Source organism: Phocoena sinus, chromosome 7 (assembly GCF_008692025.1).
Source record: "Phocoena sinus isolate mPhoSin1 chromosome 7, mPhoSin1.pri, whole genome shotgun sequence".
NCBI lineage: Eukaryota > Metazoa > Chordata > Mammalia > Artiodactyla > Phocoenidae > Phocoena > Phocoena sinus.
The window spans coordinates 52,448,626-52,470,603 of NC_045769.1; the positions used below are offsets into that span (position 1 = coordinate 52,448,626).

The window sequence follows — 21,978 nt, forward strand, 5'->3', positions numbered from 1 at the left end:
TAAAGTTCTTTCTAATCTAGGAATATTGGTGTATATTATGAAATAGAGATCTAGTTTTTCTTTTCTTTTTTTAAAGATGAACCAGTTCTAAATCACCTTTTACTGAATATTTCCCACTGAACTTGGATACTACCATTATCACATTAGTGACTTAAAATATTTACAAGTATTTCTTTGGACCATTCATTTATCTATTCCTAGATGTTTAAATTATTATAGCCTTAAAAAATAGTATTTTATCTGACTGGGTATGTACTTCCCCTCATTACTGTTAAAACATTTTCTTCATTAATATATTTATTCCAAGAAAATTTGCAAATCGTTTGATTAGGTTCCTTGCCCCTTACATCAAAGAAAATACCATTGAGATTTTGACTGGAATTGCATTAATGTAGTTATTAATAATGAGAATACTGGCATAAAAATATGTGATCTTCGAACTTGGTATGCCTTCATTTATTCAATTCTTTGTCTCTCAGTTTATTTTGAATGGCCTTTTCCACCCAAGCAAGTCCAGGATCATTTTGCTAAATTTGTTTCTGGATAATAATTTGCATAGGATCTCTTTATCTCCATTATGCTTTCTTTCTAGGTATTGATATATTTGTAACCAGCTTCCTTACTGGCTATTCTTTTTAGTTCTGTTGGTTTTAAGTTGACTCTTTTGAGTTTTGTGAATATATTGTGATACCATCTATAAATAGTTATAGTTTCAGCTGTCCCTCTACCCCTTCCACCATCAGTTGTTTTTATTTCATTTTCCTTATGTATGATAGTGACCAGAATGTCCAGAATAATTGAGAATAGTAAGAATGATAATAGGTATTCTTGCCCTGTTTCCGTAAATTTTTCTAGTTTTCACTACTAAGTTGGATCTTGGCTGTTGGTTTAGTATCTTTAAATTTGCAGTTTACAAGAAATTTTAACTAGGAATAGTCATTGAATTGTTTACTGCCAAAGTAAAGCACACACGGCAAGGAATTCAGACTAATATAGGACTTCGAGTGAAAAGTGTGTATTTCATCCCTCTGGTTTTTTTCCTCAGTGGTCCTTGCCTCCCTTTCTACTTCCCTCCTTTGGAGCTCTTATTTGCTGTATGTTTGACTATGTGACTACTCAAATTGATATGAGACGCAAGGTTATAACGAATATTATAAGTTTAGCCTAGAAGAAATTATTTGTAACATATATCATGCATATATAATAAAGGATTAATTTCAAGAGTATTTGAAGGACTACAAATTAGAAGAAATAGACAAGCAACCAAATAGAAATAGGGAAATGCATTTGTAGAGGCAACTCTTTTAAGAAATACAAATGAAAAATAAAAGATGTTCAACTTTATTGTTTAACTGATTTTTGGAAAAGTACTCACAGATATAATCAAGAATATAAATTCCTTTAGGGTAGGTAAGTGCTATGACCTATCTATAACATTTAGCTGTATGAAGCAGACACCCAGCAGTACCCATATATGGGAGGCCAGTTTCTTTACACATCACAAGGTATCATTTGCCATACAGACAGTACATACCACAGGGTGAGGATTTGTCGGGACCTTTGAAAGCCTGCTTCATTCCATTCTTTTTTTTTTTTTTCTTTTTTCTTTTTGTGGTACGCGGGCCTCTCACTGCTGTGGCCCCTCCCGTTGCGGAGCACAGGCTCCGGACGCGCAGGCTCAGTGGCCATGGCCCACAGGCCCAGCCACTCCGCGGCATGTGGGATCTTCCTGGACCGGGGCACGAACCCGTGTCCCCTGCATCGGCAGGTGGACTCTCAACCGCTGAGCCACCAGGGAAGCACCGATTCCATTCTTGAAGGTAGAGGGAGGATGTAAGATCTCCCTGGCACCTCCCAGTTGTTCTAGAGACCCTGGCCATATGCCTACCTGCTCAACAAGTGCAAATAACTTGTACTAAGCCCCCCAGCTGCAGATACCTTAATGATGATTTACTGTGAAAGAGCTTGGTTTCCCTCATATATAACACATACTGTCCAGCTTTTAGTTTCTAAGATATTCTTCCTGAGAAGGAACCAGGGCTCCTTGAGGAATCCAGATGAGCTTGGAACACTATGCTGTTATAAGAAAGAAAGGTTATTTTCAAAGCTATTGGGATATTGTAACAAAGGAGGCAGATGGGAGGAACTCTCACTGGTCATTCTGTACCAATTTGGAGTGTTCAAGTGGAAACAAGAATTTTAATTAATTGAAAAGTTGAGTCTGTAAAAGGTCCTAACTTTATTATATGATCAAAGGGAACAAACAATCTAAAATATGCTAAAGTTGCATTTTCAAAATGTGTTCTAGGACCCTCTCAGGGAGTTTGGGAGGTCAAAGCTATTTTCATAATTTTATTAAGAAGTTATTTGTTATTTGCACTCTTATTCTCTCTCGAGGGTACAGTTGAGTTTCCCAGAGGCTGAGATATGTGGTGACATATTTGCCCTGATGGCTAATACAGTGTGTGCTTTGTATTCTTGTGTTTAAAAGAGTCTCCGTTTTGATGTCTAATATAGTAAATATCAATAGATATAACCTCCATAAACAAAAGCTATTTGGGGCCCCCAGTCTTTAAGAATGTAAATGGGCTCTGAGACCAAAGAGATTGAGAGCCATTGAATTAGAGAAAAGTCAATCTTACCAACATGGGTTAATCCATTAGTACTTACAGAAGAGTGGGTGGGTTGACTCACTCTGTTCATGAAGGCACGTGGGACATTTTGGCTTCTGATGATACATTATTTTCACTCTGTTGATTAAGTGATGATTGTAGTAATAGTGACGGCTGTTTCATTTTCTAGAATATATAAATGTTTCCCATTGAAGTGATACTTTGAGGGTATTGATTCTCAGGTCACCGGGTGACAACAGAAGTAGACGGTACACAGACCTGAAGCTTGAGCTTTCTGAGGAAATGACAGGCCTGAAAATTTGCCCGTGGGTTCACCCTATCCCACTGCCATAAGCACTGAGAGAAGAACTTGTCTTCGTTTCTTTTTCAGTGGTACATGTGCTTTGGGAGCAATTGGGCTGTTTGCAGAATGGTTGGGAAAGGCCCCCAAACTCCCTGAGAATGCAGAGAAAGAACTTCTTAAATCATCTGAAAATTTTTGCTCCAGTCTGAGAATATCTTTATGCCTGCTTAAGGCCTAAGAAAGCTGAGAGAGGGCCTCTGCTTCCTGGGGCTATTTTAGCGCTGGTACCATTTCTACATCTGTTTCTATTGATTTCTTTGTCTCTTATCATGGCTGGTAGTTTTCTGCCTTTTTACACGTGTAGTGGTTTGTGATTGAATGAAAGCAATTGTGAATTTTACCATTTAGAGTTGCTAAATATTTTTGTATTCCTGTAAATGCTTTTCTTTTTTTTTCTTTTTTAACATCTTTATTAGAGTATAATTGCTTTACAATGATGTGTCAGTTTCTGCTTTATAACAAAGTGAATCAGTTATATGTATACATATGTCCCCATAGCTCTTCCCTCTTGCATCTCCCTCCATCCCTATCCCATCCCTCTAGGTGGTCACAAAGCACGGAGCTGATCTCCCTGTGCTATGCGGCTGCTTCCCACTAGCTATCTGTTTTACGTTTGGTAGTGTATATATGTCCGTGCCATTCTCTCACTTTGTCCCAGCTTACCCTTCCCCCTCCCCATATCCTCAAGTCCATTCTCTAGTAGGTCTGCATCTTTATTCCCGTCTTGCCCCTTGGTTTTTCTGACCATTTTCTTTTTTTTTTTTTAGATTCCATATATATGTGTTAGCATACGGTATTTGTTTTTCTCTTTCTGACTTACTTCACTCTGTATGACAGACTCTAGGTCCATCCACCTCACTACAAATAACTCAGTTTCGTTCCTTTCTATGGCTGAGTAATATTCCATTGTATATATGTGCCACATCTTCTTTATCCATTCATCTGTTGATGGACACTTAGGTTGCTTCCATGTCCCGCAATTGACAAAGGATTAATCTCCAAAACATACAAGCAACTCATGCAGCTCAATATCAAAAAAACAAACAACCCAATCCAAAAATGGGCAGAAGACCTAAATAGACATTTCTCCAAAGAAAATATACAGATTGCCAACAAACACATGAAAGAATGCTCAACATCATTAATCATTAGAGAAATGCAAATCAAAACTACAATGAGATATCATCTCACACCAGTCAGAATGGCCATCATCAAAAAATCTACAAACAGTAAATGCTGGAGAGGGTGGGGAGAAAAGGGAACCCTCTTGCACTGTTGGTGGGAATGTAAATTGATGTAGCCACTATGGAGAACAGTATGGAGATTCCTTAAGAAACTACAAATAGAACTACCATATGACCCAGCAATCCCACTACTGGGCATATACCCTGAGAAAACCATAATTCAAAAAGAGTCATGTACCAAAATGTTCATTGTAGCTCCAGTAAATATTCTTGAGCTTTGTTCTAGGATGTTAAGTTACTTGGAAACACTTGAAACCTTTTGAGGGTTGCTCTTAAGCTTTGTTAGGTGGAATCAGAGCAGGCTTTGGTCAGCTCACTAACGAGACAATACTTTTTTAAGTGCTCTCCCCAAAGTCCCACAAATTTCATTATTTTTCCACTTTGGCTGGTGGAAACACCTGTGTGATCTCTGAGTGTTGTTCTCTCTAATCCTTTGGGTAATTCTTTCCCTGGCCTCACACATATACAGATCCATGCTCAGCTGAAGATTCAGGGGGAAGATCTACAGAGTTCTCTTTCTGTGCAGCTCTCCTTTTTATAATAATTTTCCAAGTGAACTCTAAGTCATCTTGGCTTTCCTGGCTCCTCAGTCCTCCTCAACTCAGGGAGACAACCAGACTCCACCAGGGTTCCGCTCCCTGTGGCCTGGGATAGTCGGCTTGTAATCATATGGCTTCTTTGTTTTCCCTCTCTCAGGGATCACTGTCCTGTGCTACCTAATGTCCCATGTCTGAAACTGATGTTTCCTTTCTCTGGTGTGCTCTTTTAGTCGTTTCAGGCAGAAGGTAAAAGCATTCCCTGTGATTCCATGTGGGTCAGAGTGGAAGTTTTGAAAGTACTATTTTTAAAGTATAAAACACTTCTACTTTGAGAGTCAGTTGAAAAAGTCCGTTATCACAACAACAGGTGTTTTCTGACCTGTGTTTAAACATAACCAGTAAAATTTCATGCCACTATAAAATAAAGTCTGACTATAGTAAGATTCAGGTGGATCTTTCTTTTTAGAATAGCAGGCATTCATAATGCTTTCTGCTCACAGTAATCTTGCTCTGTTTCCTTTTTGCATGTGTTACTTTCCTAGAATGTAAATTTTCTTTCCTTTACATGTTGCCTTCAGCAACCTGTCATAAACTCACTTCTGTTAGTGAATTCTCTTCTTTCCATTACTTTACTCTGTCGTTGTAAGTACCAGGAAGCCTCTTGCATGATACTAACTTATTATTATTGAAATGTTGCTTTGTTTATGTTCCTGGAATTCTTCATACATTGAATATTCTCAGATTCTGAATGTCCTAGGCCTTGTGTGGCAGGGACTCCCTTCCATTTCTTCTATTTATGCGAAAATAGACCCAATTTTTCTTTTTTTTTCCCCACCCATCTCATACAGGACTTGACATAAAGCATAATCAGTAAAATAACAGATGATAACGATTTTGTGGGTTTTCACTATTTATTATTCATACATATAAGATATAGACACAGTGGTTTTGATTAGAAAATTTAATTTCTTTTCAGGTGATTCCAAGTATAATTTTCTACATAAAGAAGAATTTATTGAACTCAAAGACATATTCTCTGTCAAACTGAAACGGCGTTATTCAGTTAAACAGCAGAGAAGTGGTACTTTATTAGGAATCACACTCTTCATATGTTTGAAAAAGGAACAAAATAAATTAAAGGATTCTACACTTGATCTTATTAATTTAAGTGAAGACCACTGTGACGTATGGTTTAGACAGTTCAAGAAAATTTTGGCAGGTAAGTACTCCTTGTGGAGATTTTTAATGAGTCTAGTGTCCTTGACAGGTTATTAATCTAAACATGACACTGTATTTATCAGTACAGTAACCCTTGATTATGTTGAGGTCATTTGCTTCTATTGTTAGTTAAGTGTTTTTAATCATGAAACGTGTTGAATTTGGTCACATGCTTTTTCTACATCAATTGAAATAATCATGTGGCTTTTTCCTTTCATTCTATTAATGTGGTGTATTACATTGATTGATTTTCATATGTTGAACCATCCTTGCATTCCAGGAATAAATCCCACATGGTCATGGTATATAATTCTTTTAATATTTTACTGAATTTGGTTTGCTAGTATTTTGTTGAGGATTTTAACATTGATATTTGTGAGAGATATTTGTGTGTAGTTTTATTTTCTGCTTTTATTATCTTTTTTTTTTGACTTTGCTATCAAGGTGATGCTGACCTTATAGAATGACTTAGGAAGTAACTGTTGAATGACCGCTTCCTTAAAGAAACTGTGATAATCTGAAATAAAACAGTTCTTAAATATTTTTTTCACTTGTTATTTTTCTATTAATGTTTCTTTTGAGCATATGTTAGAATTTGCTTTTCTTCCACGTACACATTGATGGCAAGTGCATATATGTACAGGATGGCTTGAGAATAACAGTTTTTTTTTAAATTGGAGTATAGTTGATTTACAATATTGTGTTAGTTTCAGGTGTACAGCAGTGTGATTTGGTTATAAATATATATGTGTGTGTGTATATGTGTATATATGTATATTCCTTTTTTCTCTTCTGTTACAGTTTATTACAAGATATTGAATATAGTTCCCTGTGTTATACAGTAAATTCTTGTTGTTTATCTGTTTTATATATGGTAGCATGCATCTGGTAATCCCATACTCCCAATTTATCCCTCCCCCCCTTCCCCTTTGGTAACCATAAGTTTGTTTTCTATGTCTGTGAGTTTGGGTTTTTTAAATAAGTTCATCTGTACTATTTTTTAGATTCCACATAGAAGTGATATCATAATATTTATCTTTCTCTGTCTGACTTACTTCACTTAGTATGATAATCTCTACATACATGTTGCTGAAAATGGCATTATTTCATTCTTTTTTATGGCTGACTAATATTCCATTGTGTGTGTATGTGTGTGTGTGTGTGTGTGTGTGTGTATCACATCTTCTTTATCCATTCATCTGTGGATGGACACTTAGGGTGCTTCCATGTCCTGGCTATTGTAAAAAGTGCCTCCATGAATATTGGGGTGCATGTATCTTTTCGAATTAAAGTTTTCATCTTTTCCAGATATATGCTCAGGAGTGTCATTGCTGGATCAGACAGTAACTATCTTTAGTTTTTTGAGGAACCTCCACACTGTTCTTCAGAGTGGCTGCACCAATTTACATTCCCACCAACAGTGCAAGAGGGTTCCCTTTTCTCCACATCCTCTCCAGCATTTATTATTTGTAGACTTTTTGATGATGGCCATTCTGACTGGTGTGAGGTGATACCTCACTGCAGTTTTGATTTGCCGTTCTCTAATAATTAGTGATGATGAGCATCTTTTCAGGTGCCTATTGTCCATCTGCATGTCTTCTTTGGAGAAATGTCTATTTAGGTCTTCTGTCCATTTTTGGATTGGGTTGTTTGTTTTTTGAAATTGAGTTGTATGAACTGTTTGTATATTTTGGAAATTAAGCCCTTGTCAGTCACATCATTTGCAATTCTCTCCCAGTCTATAGGTTGTCTTTTGTTTTTGTTTATGGTTTCCTTTGCTATACAAAAGCTTATAAGTTTGATTTATAGGTCCCATTTGTTTATTTTTGCTTTTATTTATATTGCCTTGGGAGACTGACCTAAGAAAACATCAGTGCTATTTATGTCAGAGAATGTTTTGCCTATGGTCTCTTCTAGGAGTTTTATGGTGTCATGTCTCATATTTAAGTCTTTAAGCCATTTGAGTTTATATTTTTTTTTTTTTTTTTTTTTTTTTGCGGTACGCGGGCCTCTCACTGTTGTGGCCTCTCCCGTTGCGGGGCACAGGCTCCGGACGCGCAGGCTCAGCGGCCATGGCTCACGGGCCCAGCCGCTCCGCGGCATGTGGGATCTTCCCGGACCAGGGCACGAACCCGTGTCCCCTGCATCGGCAGGCGGACTCTCAACCACTGCGCCACCAGGGAAGCCCGAGTTTATATTTTGTGTATGGTGTGAGGGAGTGTTCTAACTTCATTGATGTACACATGGCTGTCCAGTGAGGATAACAGTTTTTTGAAGATAATATTTAAATTGTCTATATTTCAGGGTAGATTTTTCTGAAGGTAATATCCAGAGAAAAGAGAGCATTTACTAGAATATTATCTCCTTTTGAATTCAGTTGTATCTAAAATTTCTGAATGGCACTTATATTTTACATTTTAAATAAAGTGCATGAACACAGATATAAAGCAAATTGGATTTCTAAAGGTATCTAGGTAAAGTATAATCAAACTGAGTTTTAGGACTTTTTTCTTCTCATAAACTTGTAAGTCTTGCTTTCTTTTTTTTTGTTTTTTGTTTTGGCCATTTCTTCCTGTTTGCCAGATTGATCAAGGTAGAGGCAGCTGGTGTAGTTGATGCACAGCTTGGGGTAAGATGACTCAGGACAGAGATGGGTGCCAGACAAAGAGCAGGCACATGGCGAGGTTAGAAATTTTCAGGCCAGGAATCATTGATCAAGAAGACTGAGGACCCAAGTTGGTCAAGGGCAGCCAACTGATACGATTTTATGCACAAAAGATGAGGTGAAGTGAAATATTAGAGCTAGGAGAACTGTTACTAAGTGGTCCCTTCAAGGAGACCTGATTGTTTTAAGAAGGCAGGAAACTACAGAGGCTGTAGTTTGGTTCATCTCTCTGGAAACATACAGAATATATATATATATATATATATATATATATATATATATATATATATATATATATATAAAACCAAAAGTATTCCACTTTAATGGTGAGTCTTCTACAATGTTCTTATTTTAAATTCATTTGAGAAGAGATAAAAGAAGTTAAAATGAAAATGAAAACTTAATTGAATAAATTTCCTTACATGGGCAGGTACTCGTGGGACTTGAATGGTCTATAAAATAAGAATGTGTCATTTGATTAGGAGAGGCAAAGCTCTTCCTTGAACTGACGGTCTGAGGAGATCTCCCCAGGGGCTTATGAAGGGCTGGCTGAGTGATGTGAGAGACAACTTCTGCAATATATCTCACCCGTAAAACCAAAAGCAAGTAAGCAGAGGGCATCACAAGAAAGCCCAATTCCGTAAAAGCAATTTTGTTGGAGTAGAGCAACTTGTCCAAACACACACACACCACAAAAATACTGTGCACATATTTTTTCAGTTTAATGAATGACGTTTTGGTTTGATTCAGGATTAAAATCTAGGCAATTATAGAGATGAATAAATTACATATTTTTTAAGCTATCATCCTTTGGGAATGTTACTTTTTGTACCTTTGATTTTGATAACAGTTGGAGGTAGTGAAATATATGAGGTCATATTCTCTGCCATGGTCCTGGAGGACAGAGCGATTTTGCTGATTAAAAGCAAATAGATTGACTTGAAATCAACCAATGCAAACAAACAAAACAGGTTTGAAATCATCTAATAAAAATGAAGGAACCGAATCAGGATGGTCTGAATGAATGGCTGTTCCATTTCTGCCTCTCAGTAGACTCAGTAGGTCCTATAGGAGGAGCCAACTCCTCAACCCCATGCCTCACAAAGACAGTTCTGGGTCAGTTTCATCATACGCAAATGCACGCTCAAGCCTCCAAAAGATCTCTGCCAAATGCTGCATAATACTGACACTTCCTTTCTTAAGTTTGTAATCTTAGAGTGTTTTTGTTCATATTTCTTTTACTTTCAAAGCTAGGTAATCCAGGTGTTTATTAAAATGCCTATTGTCTAAGAGTCAAATACAATTGTCTCGAGGCTCTTTCCATAAATGGAGGTGGCCTGTGTCTTTCCCAGTCTTTTTGGGATGAGGTTGATTGTTTACTTCTTCCTGGTCCTCTTTTGTTCTTATTTCCACAGAGTCGGGTCTCTTTGTGGATTATCTTTGTATCTCACATCCATTGTCCCTATTCTGTACCATATATACTGCATCAGGTTTGGCAGATAGTGATTGCTGGTTTCCAAAAACATTTTTTTACAGTCCCCAACCAAGGCATTTGTGTTTGAAATAGACCTGACGTAAGTTCAGGGGATGAGAGAAGTTTACATCACAAAACTATAAATGCCCTACATTTGAATTTTAGACATTACTATTTTAAGTCCAAAAATCTTGCTTTAACTGGTTCTGTGGCAAAACAGTGAATTAAAAAAATATATATTTTTTCATTGATTTTGAATATTGTCTTTAATCAGCAAATGGATTTTTTTCCTGTAAGCTTTTACATCTTTTTCTTCTTTATTCTTCTATTAAGACAAACATGAAGAAGGTATTGAAAGCCTCAACTAGTTGGTCTTTTAGTGAGATTAGTCTAACAATTGTAATTTTAGAATATTTGGATATTAAATGTTATTTTCAAATATGCACATTTATATTTTGAACTGGAGCAATGAATAAGATTTGATGAATTTTTGAGGAAAGAACAAATTGGCAGTACTAAAAGGAGGACGAAGCCAACTCTCAAATATTGATACTTGAAGTTTCAAGACATTGACAAAGAGTAGCCAGATTAAAAAGGGTTTATAAATATAAAGAAGGAGTCTTAGAACTGTTTCTATTTTTATTTGGAAAAAAATTAACTCCTTTTACATTCCAATTTTTAATAACACAGTTGAGCACAGTATCTTTTTTATTCTTAGTAATAGAAAAGTCACCATAACTTTATTGACTAATAGTCAATATAAGTTAATTCATCCAACACACATTTTGGGTCAGGCACTGTGTTAAGTGCTGGAAATACAAAAAAGAATGAAATGTAATCCTGTATGGAACACTCTTGCCCTAGGAGACAGACAAGAAAACTTGTATTATAAATGTGTTAAGGGCCTCAATGAAGATATGAAAAATTTAGTAGGGAACATCACCATTGATCATTGAATCAGAAATTTAAATCTTAAAAAATTAAGGCTGAAATGTAGTCACTGATAAGCCTAATATGTAGTCATTGTGGTGAAAGTCATTTAACATAGTCTTTTCTGCTTTTTTTATACCTGTGATGCAAAGATAAACATGCACAACCTTTAACTATAGCATGTGTGTACACTAGATGCATTAATTTTTATTCATTTAGGGTGTGATCCAGTCTCTGCATATTTGAGTTTCCTGGAAATGGTGAATTGCAAGCTTCTCTGGACCCTGAACCAACCTTTTCTCTAGGTACTATAATCTATACTTTAAAGCATATTCATAGGCTTTCTGACAGGTATCCCATATAGAGGGACAAAACAAAGTATCCCTAAGGTGACATTTAGGGCCATTCAAAACTGAAAGATTTTCAGGAGTTGAACTGGTTGATCTTCAGTGGAGGACTTAGGAGAATGGTGTGGAAATGAAGAAAAAGATTTTAGGGCTTCCCTGGTGGCGCAGTGGTTGAGAGTCCGCCTGCCGATGCAGGGGACACGGGTTCGTGCCCCGGTCCGGGAAGATCCCACATGCCGTGGAGCGGCTGGGCCTGTGAGCCATGGCCACTGAGCCTGTGCGTCCGGAGCCTGTGCTCCGCAACGGGAGAGGCCGCAACAGTGAGAGGCCCGCGTACTGCAAAAAAAAAAAAAAAAAAAAAAAAGATTAAAAACAAATCTAAAGCCTTATGCCCAAGTAACTTGGAGAGTGGTAAAGTCATAAACAGAGTGAAATCCGGACACTGGTTGATTTGAAGGAAAGATGTTCTGTTGCAGACACATTTGGCATATATAACATCTGTTGGAGATGTGCAGCAGGCTGGCAGTTTGAGAGGAGTGCATGAAGAGGTGAAGAAGAGCTGATGTGATGGGAATAGATGAAAGACTGCAAGGAAGTAGTATACAGTTAAAAAAAAAAAAAAAGCAAAGGGCTAAATACAGAATCTTGGGGGGATACTCATATATTAAAATAGGCGGAGGAGACAAAAGCCAGAACTAAAATAGAAGGAATGGTAAAAAGAAAAAAAAGATGAAGAACCCTTTTATCATAAGACCATTGAATTTTGAGATTATATTTTGGTTTTTCTAATTTATTTGTTACCCAGAGACAATTGACAAAGGTATTTTTAGCCCATATTTGACTGAGTTAGTTCTGTTATCATATTTTTCTGTTTCATTTTTAAATGCTAACTTCATGAACCATTTTGATTATACACACTTTGTCCTTGTAATATAATTTGCTCTTAGCTTCTAGTTAAATAGCCTCCAGGTTTTCAGTTCTGAAAAACAAAGAAAATAGAAAAATTACTTAAATAAATATTTGGCTTTTATTCCTAAGAAGAGCAAGTTTTCCTAGTTTCCCAAAGACGTCAAATCTGTTTTCCATGTGATAATAATGATGGTTTTCATAGGATCCTTTCCTCAATAGTAAAAACCAGGGCTTCTAAACAATATTTTGTTTAATATTCATGTTGTCTTATGTAAGAAATTCATGGTGAAATATGTTTTGGGGTTTTTAAAAATCCAAACTGTATCGTGATTTATATTATCATGAACCAGGTAGAGTTTTTCTTAGGAGGAGAACATAATGATGTGAAGTTTTACTAGGATATGCTGCCAGATGATGTACTTATAAGGAGAAATAAACGAAATCAACAGTATAATGGTTATCTTAAGATGAGCGTTTGTTATATATCAAAAGTATTAGAGCTTCAGATATTTCGTTGTACAGTATTTGAGTTAGCAACACCTGTCTCCCTAGGGACAAATTATTTTCTGCAAGGACATTTTGTCTGAAGTATGGGTAGTTTTTCCTTTGAAGCACCAAAAAAATGATTCAAGACTTTGGTTTATGAGCAGTTGAGTTGGGCGTTAAAATATGAATATCACTTAAACATTTAAAAAAACTTTTTAATTAAAAAATTTTATTGAAATATGGTAAATTTACAATGTTGTGTTAGGTTCAGGTATACATCAAAGCGGTTCAGTTTTATATATATTCTTTTTAAAATTTCTCTTACATTACATGTTATTACAAGATAGTATAGTTCCCTGTGTAATACAGTAGATCCTTGTTGGTTATCTATTTTATATATAGTAGTGTGCATATTTTAATCCCCAGATCCAATTTAACCCCCCTTTAGTAACCATAAGTTTGTTTTCTATGTTTGTAAGTCTATTTATGTTTTGTCAATAAGTTCATTTGTATATATATTTTTAGATTCCACAAATAAGTGATATCATGATATTTGTCTTTTTCTGTCTGGCTTACTTCACTGAGTATGATAATCTCTAGGTCCATCCATATTACTGCAAAGAGCATTATTTCATTCTTTTTTATGACTGAGTAATATTCCATTGTGTGTGTGTGTGTGTGTGTGTGTGTGTGTGTGTGTGTGTATGTATATATATACACACCACTTCTTCTTTATCCATTTATCTGTTGATGGACGTTGAGGTTGCTTCCATGTCTTGGCTATTGTAAATATTAATGCTATGAGCATTGGGGTGCATGTATCTTTTCAGATTATGGTTTTCTCCAGATATATGCCCAGGAGTGAAATGGAGGATCATATGGTAGCTCTGTTTTTAGTTTTTTCAAGAACCTTCATACTGTTCTCCACAGTAGTTTACATTTGCACCAACAGTGTAGGAGGGTTCCTTTTTCTCCACACCCTCTCCAGGATTTATTGTTTGTAGACTTTAAAAAAAAAACTTTATTTTCTTATTAGAAATCCATTTTATACACATCAGTGTATACATGTCAATCCCAATCTCCCAATTCATCCCACCACCACCACCCTCACCCCCCACTGCTTTCCCCCCTTGGTGTGCATACGTTTGTCCTCTACTTCTGTGTCTTAATTTCTGCTCTGCAAACCGGTTCATCTGTACCATTTTCTATGTTCCACATATATGTGTTAATATATGATATTTCTTTTTCTCTTTCTGACATACTTCACTATGTATGACAGTTTCTAGATGCATCCACATCTTTACAAATGACCCAAGTTTGTTCCTTTTCATGGCTGAGTAATATTCCATTGTGTATATGTACCACATCTTCTTTATCCATTTGTCTGTCGATGGTCATTTAGGTTGCTTCCATGACGTGGCTGTTGTAAATAGTGCTGCAATGAACATTGGGGTGCAAGTGTCTTTTTCTTTTTTTTTAAATACATTGTTTTTACCTTAATTTTTTTTAACATTTTTATTGGAATATAATTGCTTTACAATGGTGTGTTAGTTTCTGTTTTTATAACAAAGTGAATCAGTTATATATATATCCCCATATCTTTTCCCTCTTGCATCTCCTTCCCTCCAACCCTCCCAATCCCACCCTTCTAGCTGATCACAAAGCACTGAGCTGATCTCCCTGTGCTATGCGACTGCTTCCCACTAGCTATCTATTTTACATTTGGTAGTGTATATATGTCCATATATAGACTACCATTCTCTCACTTTGTCCCAGCTTACCCTTCCCCCTGCCCGTGTCCTCAAGTCCATTCTCTAGTAGGTCTGCATCTTTATTCCCGTCTTGACCCTAGGTTCTTCATGACCACTTTTTTTTTTTTTTTTAGATTCCATATATATGTGTTAGCATACGGTATTTGTTTTTCTCTTTCTGACTTACTTCACTCGGTATGACAAACTCTAGGTCCATCCACCTCACTACAGATAACTCAATTTCGTATCTTTTTATAGCTGAGTAATATTCCATTGTATATATGTGCCACATCTTCTTTATCCATTCATCTGTCGATGGACACTTAGGTTGTTTCCATGTCCTGGCTATTGTAAATAGAGCTGCAATGAACATTGTGGTACATAACTCTTTTTGAATTATGGTTTTCTCAGGGTATATGCCCAGTAGTGGGAATGCTGGGTCGTATGATAGTTCTATTTTCAGGGTTTTTTTTTTTTTTGTGGTACGCGGGCCTCTCACTGTTCTGGCCTCTCCCGTTGCGGAGCATAGGCTCCGGATGCGCAGGCTCAGCGGCCATGGCTCACAGGCCCAGCCGCTCTGTGGCATGTGGGATCCTCCTGGACCAGGGCACGAACCCATGTCCCCTGCATCAGCAGGCGGACTCTCAACCACTGTGCCATCAGGGAAGCCCTATTTTTAATTTTTTAAGGAACCTCCATACTGTTCTCCGTAGTGGCTGTATCAATTTACATTACCACCAACAGTACAAGAGGGTCCCCTTTTCTCCACACCCTCTCCAGCATTTATTGTTTGTAGAGTTTTTGATCATGGCCATTCTGACTAGTGTGAGATGATATCGCATTGTAGTTTTGATTTGCATTTTTCTAATGCTTAATGATGTTGAGCATTCTTTCATTTGTTTGTTGGCAATCTGTATGTCTTCTTTGGAGAAATGTCCATGTAGGTCTTCTGCCCATTTTTGGATTGCGTGTTTGGTTTTTTGATATTGAGCTGCATGAGCTGCTTGTAAATTTTGGAGATTAATCCTTTGTCAGTTGCTTCATTTGCAAATATTTTCTCCCATTCTGAGGGTTGTCTTTTTGTCTTGTTTATGGTTTCCTTTGCTGTGAAAAAGCTTTAGTTTCATTAGGTCCCATTTGTTTATTTTTGTTTTTATTTCCATTTTTCTAGGAGGTGGGACAAAAAGGATCTTGCTGTGATTTCTGTCATAGAGAGTTCTGCCTATGTTTTCCTCTAAGAGTTTGACAGTGTCTGCCTCACGTTTAGGTCCTTAATCCATTTTGAGTTTATTTTTGTGTATGGTGTTAGGGAGTGTTCTAATTTCATTTTTTACATGTAGCTGTCCAGTTTTCCCAGCACCAATTATTGAAGAGGCTGTCTTTTCTCCATTGTATATTCTTGCCTCCTTTATCAAAGATAAGGTGACCATAGGTATGTGGGTTTATCTCTGGGCTTTCTGTCCTGTTCCATTGATCTGTATTTCTGTTTTTGTGCCAGTACCATACTATCTTGATTACTGTAGCTTTGTAGTATAGTCTGAAGTCTGGGAGCTTGATTCCTCCGGCTCCATTTTTCTTTCTCAAGATTGCATTGGCTATTCAGGGCCTTCCGTGTTTCCACACAAATGGTGAAACTTTTTTTCCTAGTTCTGTGAAAAATGCCAGTGGTAGTTTGGTAGGGATTGCATTGAATCTGTAGATTGCTTTGGGTAGTAGAGTCATTTTCACAATGTTGACTCTTCCAATCCAAGAACATGGTATATCACTCCATCTGTTTGTGTCATCTTTAATTTCATTCATCAGTGTCTTATAGTTTTCTGCATACAGGTGTTTTGTCTCCTTAGGTAGGTTTATTTCTAGGTATTTTATTCTTTTTGTTGCAGTGGTAAATGGGAGTGTTTTCTTAATTTCACTTTCAGATTTTTTCATCATTAGTGTATAGGAATGTAAGAGATTTCTGTGCATTAATTTTGTATCCTGCAACCTTGCCAAATTCATTGATTAGCTCTAGTAGTTTTCTGGTAGCATCTTTAGGATTCTCTATGTATAGTATCATGTCAGCTGCAAACAGTGACAGCTTTACTCCTTCTTTTCTGATTTGGATTCGTTTTACTTCTTTTCTTCTCTGATTGCTGTGGCTAAAACTTCCAAAACTATGTTGAATGGTAGTGGTGAGAGCAGGCTACCTTGTCTTATTCCTGATCTTAGTGGAAATGGTTTCAGTGTTTCACCATTGAGGACGATGTTGACTGTAGGTTTGTCATATATGGCCTTTATTATGTTGAGGTAAGGTCCCTCTGTGCCCACTTTCTGCAGGGTTTTTATCATAAGTGGGAGTGGAATTTTGTCAAAAGTGTTCTCTGCATATCTATTGAGATGATCATATGGTTTTTCTCCTTCTATTTGTTTATATGCTTTATTACATTGATTGATTTGCATATATTGAAGAATCCTTGGATTCTTGGGAGAAACCCCACTTGATCATGGTGTATGATCCTTTTAATGTGCTGTTGAATTCTGTTTGCTGGTATTTTGTTGAGGATTTTTGCATCTATGTTCATCAGTGTTATTGGTCTGTAGTTTTCGTTCTTTGTGACACTGTTGTCTGATTTTCATATCAGGGTGATGGTGGCCTCATAGAATGAGTTTGGGAGTGTTCCTCTCTCTGCTATATTTTGGAAGAGTTTGAGAAGGCTAGGTGTTGGCTCTTCTCTAAATATTTGATAGAATTCGCCTGTGAAGCCGTCTGGTCCTGGACTTTTGTTTGTTGGAAGATTTTTAATCACAGTTTCAATTTCAGTGCTTGTGATTGGTCTGTTCATATTTTCTATTTCTTCCTGATTCAGTCTTGGAAGGTTGTGCATTTTTGAGAATTTGTCCATTTCTTCCATATTGTCCATTTTATTGGCATAGAGTTGCTTGTAGTAATCTCTCATGATCTTTTGTATTTCTGCAGTGTCAGTTGTTACTTCTCCTTTTTCATTTCTAATTCTACTGATTTGAGTCTTCTTACTTTTTTCCTTGTTGAGTCTGGCTAATGGTTTATCACTTTTCTTTATCTTCTCAACAAACCAGCTTTTATTTTTCTTGAGCTTTTCTATCATTTCCTTCATTTCTTTTTCATTCTGATTTGATCTTTATGATTTCTTTCCTTTGCTAACTTTGGGGTTTTTTTGTTCTTCTTTCTCTGATTGCTTTAGGTGTAAGGTTAGGTTGTTTATTTGAGATGTTTCTTGTTTCTTAAGGTAGGATTGTATTGCTATAAACTGCCCTCTTAGAACTGCTTTTGCTGCATCACATAGGCTTTGGGTCATCGTGTTTTCATTGTCATTTGTTTCTACATGTTCTTCGATTTCCTCTTAGATTTCTTCAGTGATCTCTTGGTTATTAAGCAGTGTATTGTTTAGCCTCAATGTGTTTGTATTTTTTACAGATTTTTTTCCCTGTAATTGATATCTAGTCTCATAGCGTTGTGGTCAGAAAAGATACTTGACATGATTCAGTTTTCTTAAATTTACCAAGGCTTGATTTGTGACCCAAGATATGATCTCTCATGTGGAATGTTCCATGAGCACTTGAGAAGAAAGTGTATTCTGTTGTTTCTGGATGGAATGTCCTGTAAATATCAATTAAGTCCATCTTGTTTAATGTATCATTTAAAGCTTGTGTTAACTTATTTATTTTCATTTTGGATGATCTGTCCATTGGTGACAGTGGGGTGTTAAAGTCCCCTACTATGATTGTGTTACTGTTGATTTCCCTTTTTATGACTGTTAGTATTTGCCTTATGTATTGAGGTGCTCCTATGTTGGGTGCATAAATATTTACAATTGTTATATCTTCTTCTTGCATTGATCCCTTGATCATTATGTAGTGTCCTTCTTTGTCTCTTGTAATAGTCTCTGTTTTAAAGTGTAGTTTGTCTGTTATGAGAATTGCTACTCCAGCTTTCTTTTATTTCCATTTGCATGGAATATCTTTTTCCATCCCCTCACTTTCAGTCTGTATGTGTCCCTAGGTCTGAAGTGCGTCTCTTGTAGACAGCATATATACAGGTCTTGTTTTTGTATCCATTCATCCAGTCTGTGTCTTTTGGTTGGAGCATTTAATCCATTTACATTTAAGGTAATTATTGATATGTGTGTTCCTATTCCCATTTTCTTAATTGTTTTGGGTTTGTTATTGTAGGTCTTTTCCTTCTCTTGTGTTTCCTGCCTAGAGAAGTTCCTTTAGCATTTGTTGTAAAGCTGGTTTGGTTGTGCTGTATTCTCTTACCTTTTGCTTGTCTGTAAAGGTTTTAATTTCTCCATCAAATCTGAATGAGATCCTTGCTGGATAGAGTAATCTTGGTTGTAGGTTTCTCCCTTTCATCCCTTTAAATATGTCCTGCCACTCCCTTCTGGCTTGCCGAGTTTCTGCTGAAAGATCAGCTGTTAACATTATGGGGATTCCCTTGTATGTTATTTGTTGTTTTTCTCTTGCTGCTTTTAATATTTGTTCTTTGTATTTAATTTTTGACAGTTTGATTAATATGTGTCTTGGCCTCTTTCTCCTTGGATTTATCCTGTATGGGACTCTCTGTGCTTCCTGGACGTGATTAAGTATTTCCTTTCCTTTATTAAGGAAGTGTTTAACTATAAGCTCTTCAAATATCTTCTCAGTCCCTTTCTTTTTCTCTTCTTCTTCCGGGACCCCTATAATTCGAATGTTGGTGGATTTAGTATTGGCCCAGAGGTCTCTGAGACTGTCCTCAATTCTTTTCATTCTTTATTCTTCATTCTGCTCTGCAGTAGTTATTTCCACTATTTTATCTTCCAGGTCACTGATCCGTTCTTCTGCCTCAGTTATTTTGCTATTTATCCCTTCTAGAGAATTTTTGATTTCATTTATTGTGTTGTTCATGATTGTTTGCCTGCTCTTTAGTTTTTCTAGATCCTTGGTAAATGTTTCTTGTATTTTCTCCATTCTATTTCCAAATTTTGGATCATCTTTACTATTATTATTCTGAATTCTTTTTCAGGTAGACTGCCTATTTCCTCTTCATTTGTTAGGTCTGGTGGGTTTTTATCTTTCTCCTTCATCTTCTGTCTTCTCATTTTGCTTAACTTACTGTGTTCAGGGTCTCCTTTTCGCAGGCTGCAGGTTCATAGTTCCCGTTGTTTTTGGTGTCTGTCCGCAGTGGCTAAGGTTGGTTCAGTGGGTTGTGTAGGCTTCCTGGTGGAGGGGACTAGTGCCTGTGTTCTGGTGGATGAGGCTGGATCTTGTCTTTCTGGTGGGCAGGTCCACATCTGGTTGTGTGTTGTGGGGTGTGTGTGACCTTATTATGATTTTAGACATCCTCTCTGCTAATGGGTGAGGTTGTGTTCCTGTCTTGCTACTTGTTTGTCATAGGATGTCTAGCACTGTAGCTTGCTGGTCGTTGAGTGGAGCTGTGTCTTGGCGTTGAGATGGAGATCTCTGGGAGATTTTTGCCATTTGATATTACGTGGAGCTTGGAGGTCTCTGGTGGACCAATGTCCTGAACTTGGCTCTCCCACCTCGGAGGCACAGTCCTGACGCCTGGCTGGAGCACCAAGAGCCTGTCATCCACACGGCTCAGAATAAAAGGGAGAAAAATGAAAGAAAGAAAAAGGTAAGATAAAATAAATTAAAATAAGTTATTAAAATAAAAAACAAAAAATAATTATTAAAAAATTTTTTAAGTAATTAAAAAGAAAGAAAGAACAACCAAACCAAAAAACAAATTCAGCAATCATAACAAGCAATGAAAACTATACTAAAAAAAACAAAGAAAAAAAATGGACAGACAGAACCCTAGAACAAATGGTGAAATCAAAGCTATACAGACAAAATGACACACAGAAGCATATGCATACACACTCACAAAAAGAGAAAAAGGGGAAAAATATATATATATCATTGTTCCCAAAGTGTACCTCCTCAATATGTGATGGTTCGTTGTCTATTCAGGTATTCCACAGATGCAGGGTACATCAAGTTGACTCTGGAGATTTAATCTGCTGCTCCTGAGACTGCTGGGAGGAATTTCCCTTTCTCTTCTTTGTTTACACAGCTCTTGGGGTTCAGCTTTGGATTTGGCTCCACCTCTGCGTGTACATCATCTGAGGGCATGTGTTCTTCGCTCAGCCAGGACTGGGTTAAAGGAGCAGCTGCTTCATTGGCTCTGGCTCACTCAGGCCCTGGGGGAGGGAGGGGTACGGATGCGGGGCGAGCCTGCAGCGGCAGAGGCTGGAGTGGCGTGACGTTGCACCAGCCTGAGGCGCGCCGTGCGTTCTCCCGGGGAAGTTGTCCCTGGATCACGGGACCCTGGCAGTGGCGGGCTGCACAGACTCCCAGGATGGGAGGTGTGGAGAGTGACCTGTGCTTTCACACAGGCTTCTTGGTGGCTGCAGGAGCAGCCTTAGTGTCTCTTGCCCATCTCTGGGGTCCGCACTGATAGCTGCAGCTTGCGCCTGTCTCTGTAGCTCCTTTAAGCAGAGCTCTTAATCCCCTCTCCTCGCGCACCAGGAAACGAAGAGGCAAGAAAACGTCTCTTGCCTCTTCGGCGGTTCCAGATCTTTTCCCGGACTCCCTCCCGGCTAGCCGTGGTGCACTAGCCCCCTTTAGGCTCTGTTCATGCAGCCAACCCCAGTCCTCTCCCTGGGATCTGACCTCCAAAGCCTGAGCCTCAGCTCCCAGCCCCCGCCCGCCCCAGCGGGTGAGCAGACAAGCCTCTCAGGCTGGTGAGTGCTGGTCGGCACCAATCCTCTGTGCAGGAATCTCTCTGCTTTGCCCTCTGCACCCCTGTTGCTGCGCTCTACTCCACGGCTCCAAAGCGTCCCCCCTCCGCGACCCGCATTCCCCGCCCGCGAAGGGACTTCCTAGTGTGTGTAAACCTTTCCTCCTTCACAGCTTCCTCCCACTGGTGCAGGTCCCATCCCTATTCTTTTGTCTCTGTTGTTTCTTTTTTCTTTTGCCCTACCCAGGTATGTGGCGAGTTTCTTGACTTTTGGGAGGTCTGAGGTCTTCTGCCAGCATTCAGTCGGTGTTCTGTAAGAGTTGTTCCACATATAGATATATTTCTGTTGTATTTGTGGGGAGGAAGGTGATCTCCACATCTTACTCTTCCGCCATCTTGAAGCTCCTCCTGTAGACTTTTTGATGTTGGCCATTCTGACCAGTGTGAGGTGATACCTCATTGTAGTTTTGATTTGCATTTCTCTAATAATTAGTGATGATGTGCCTGTTTTCACATGCTTGTTGGCCATCTGTATGTCTTCTTTGGAGAAATGTCTTTTTAGATATTCTGCCCATTTTTTGATTGGGTTGTTTGTTTTTTGATATTGAGCTGCATGAGGTGTTCGTAGATTTTGGAGATTAATCCTTTGTCGGTTATATGGTTTGCAAATATTTTCATCCATTCACTTGGTTGTCTTTTC

General features: G+C 37.8%; 1 protein-coding gene across 3 annotated transcripts in view; it reads left to right on the forward strand.

The window, feature by feature from the left end:
• The window catches only part of CERKL (ceramide kinase like), a 147,241-nt gene that overhangs the window by 38,523 nt on the left and 86,740 nt on the right, over positions 1–21,978 (forward strand). For all 3 annotated transcript variants that reach the window (XM_032636531.1, XM_032636532.1, XM_032636530.1), the window contains exon 2: positions 5,736–5,978. In XM_032636531.1, the coding sequence (XP_032492422.1) occupies positions 5,736–5,978 (243 nt within the window). The remainder of the gene's footprint in view (positions 1–5,735; positions 5,979–21,978) is intronic.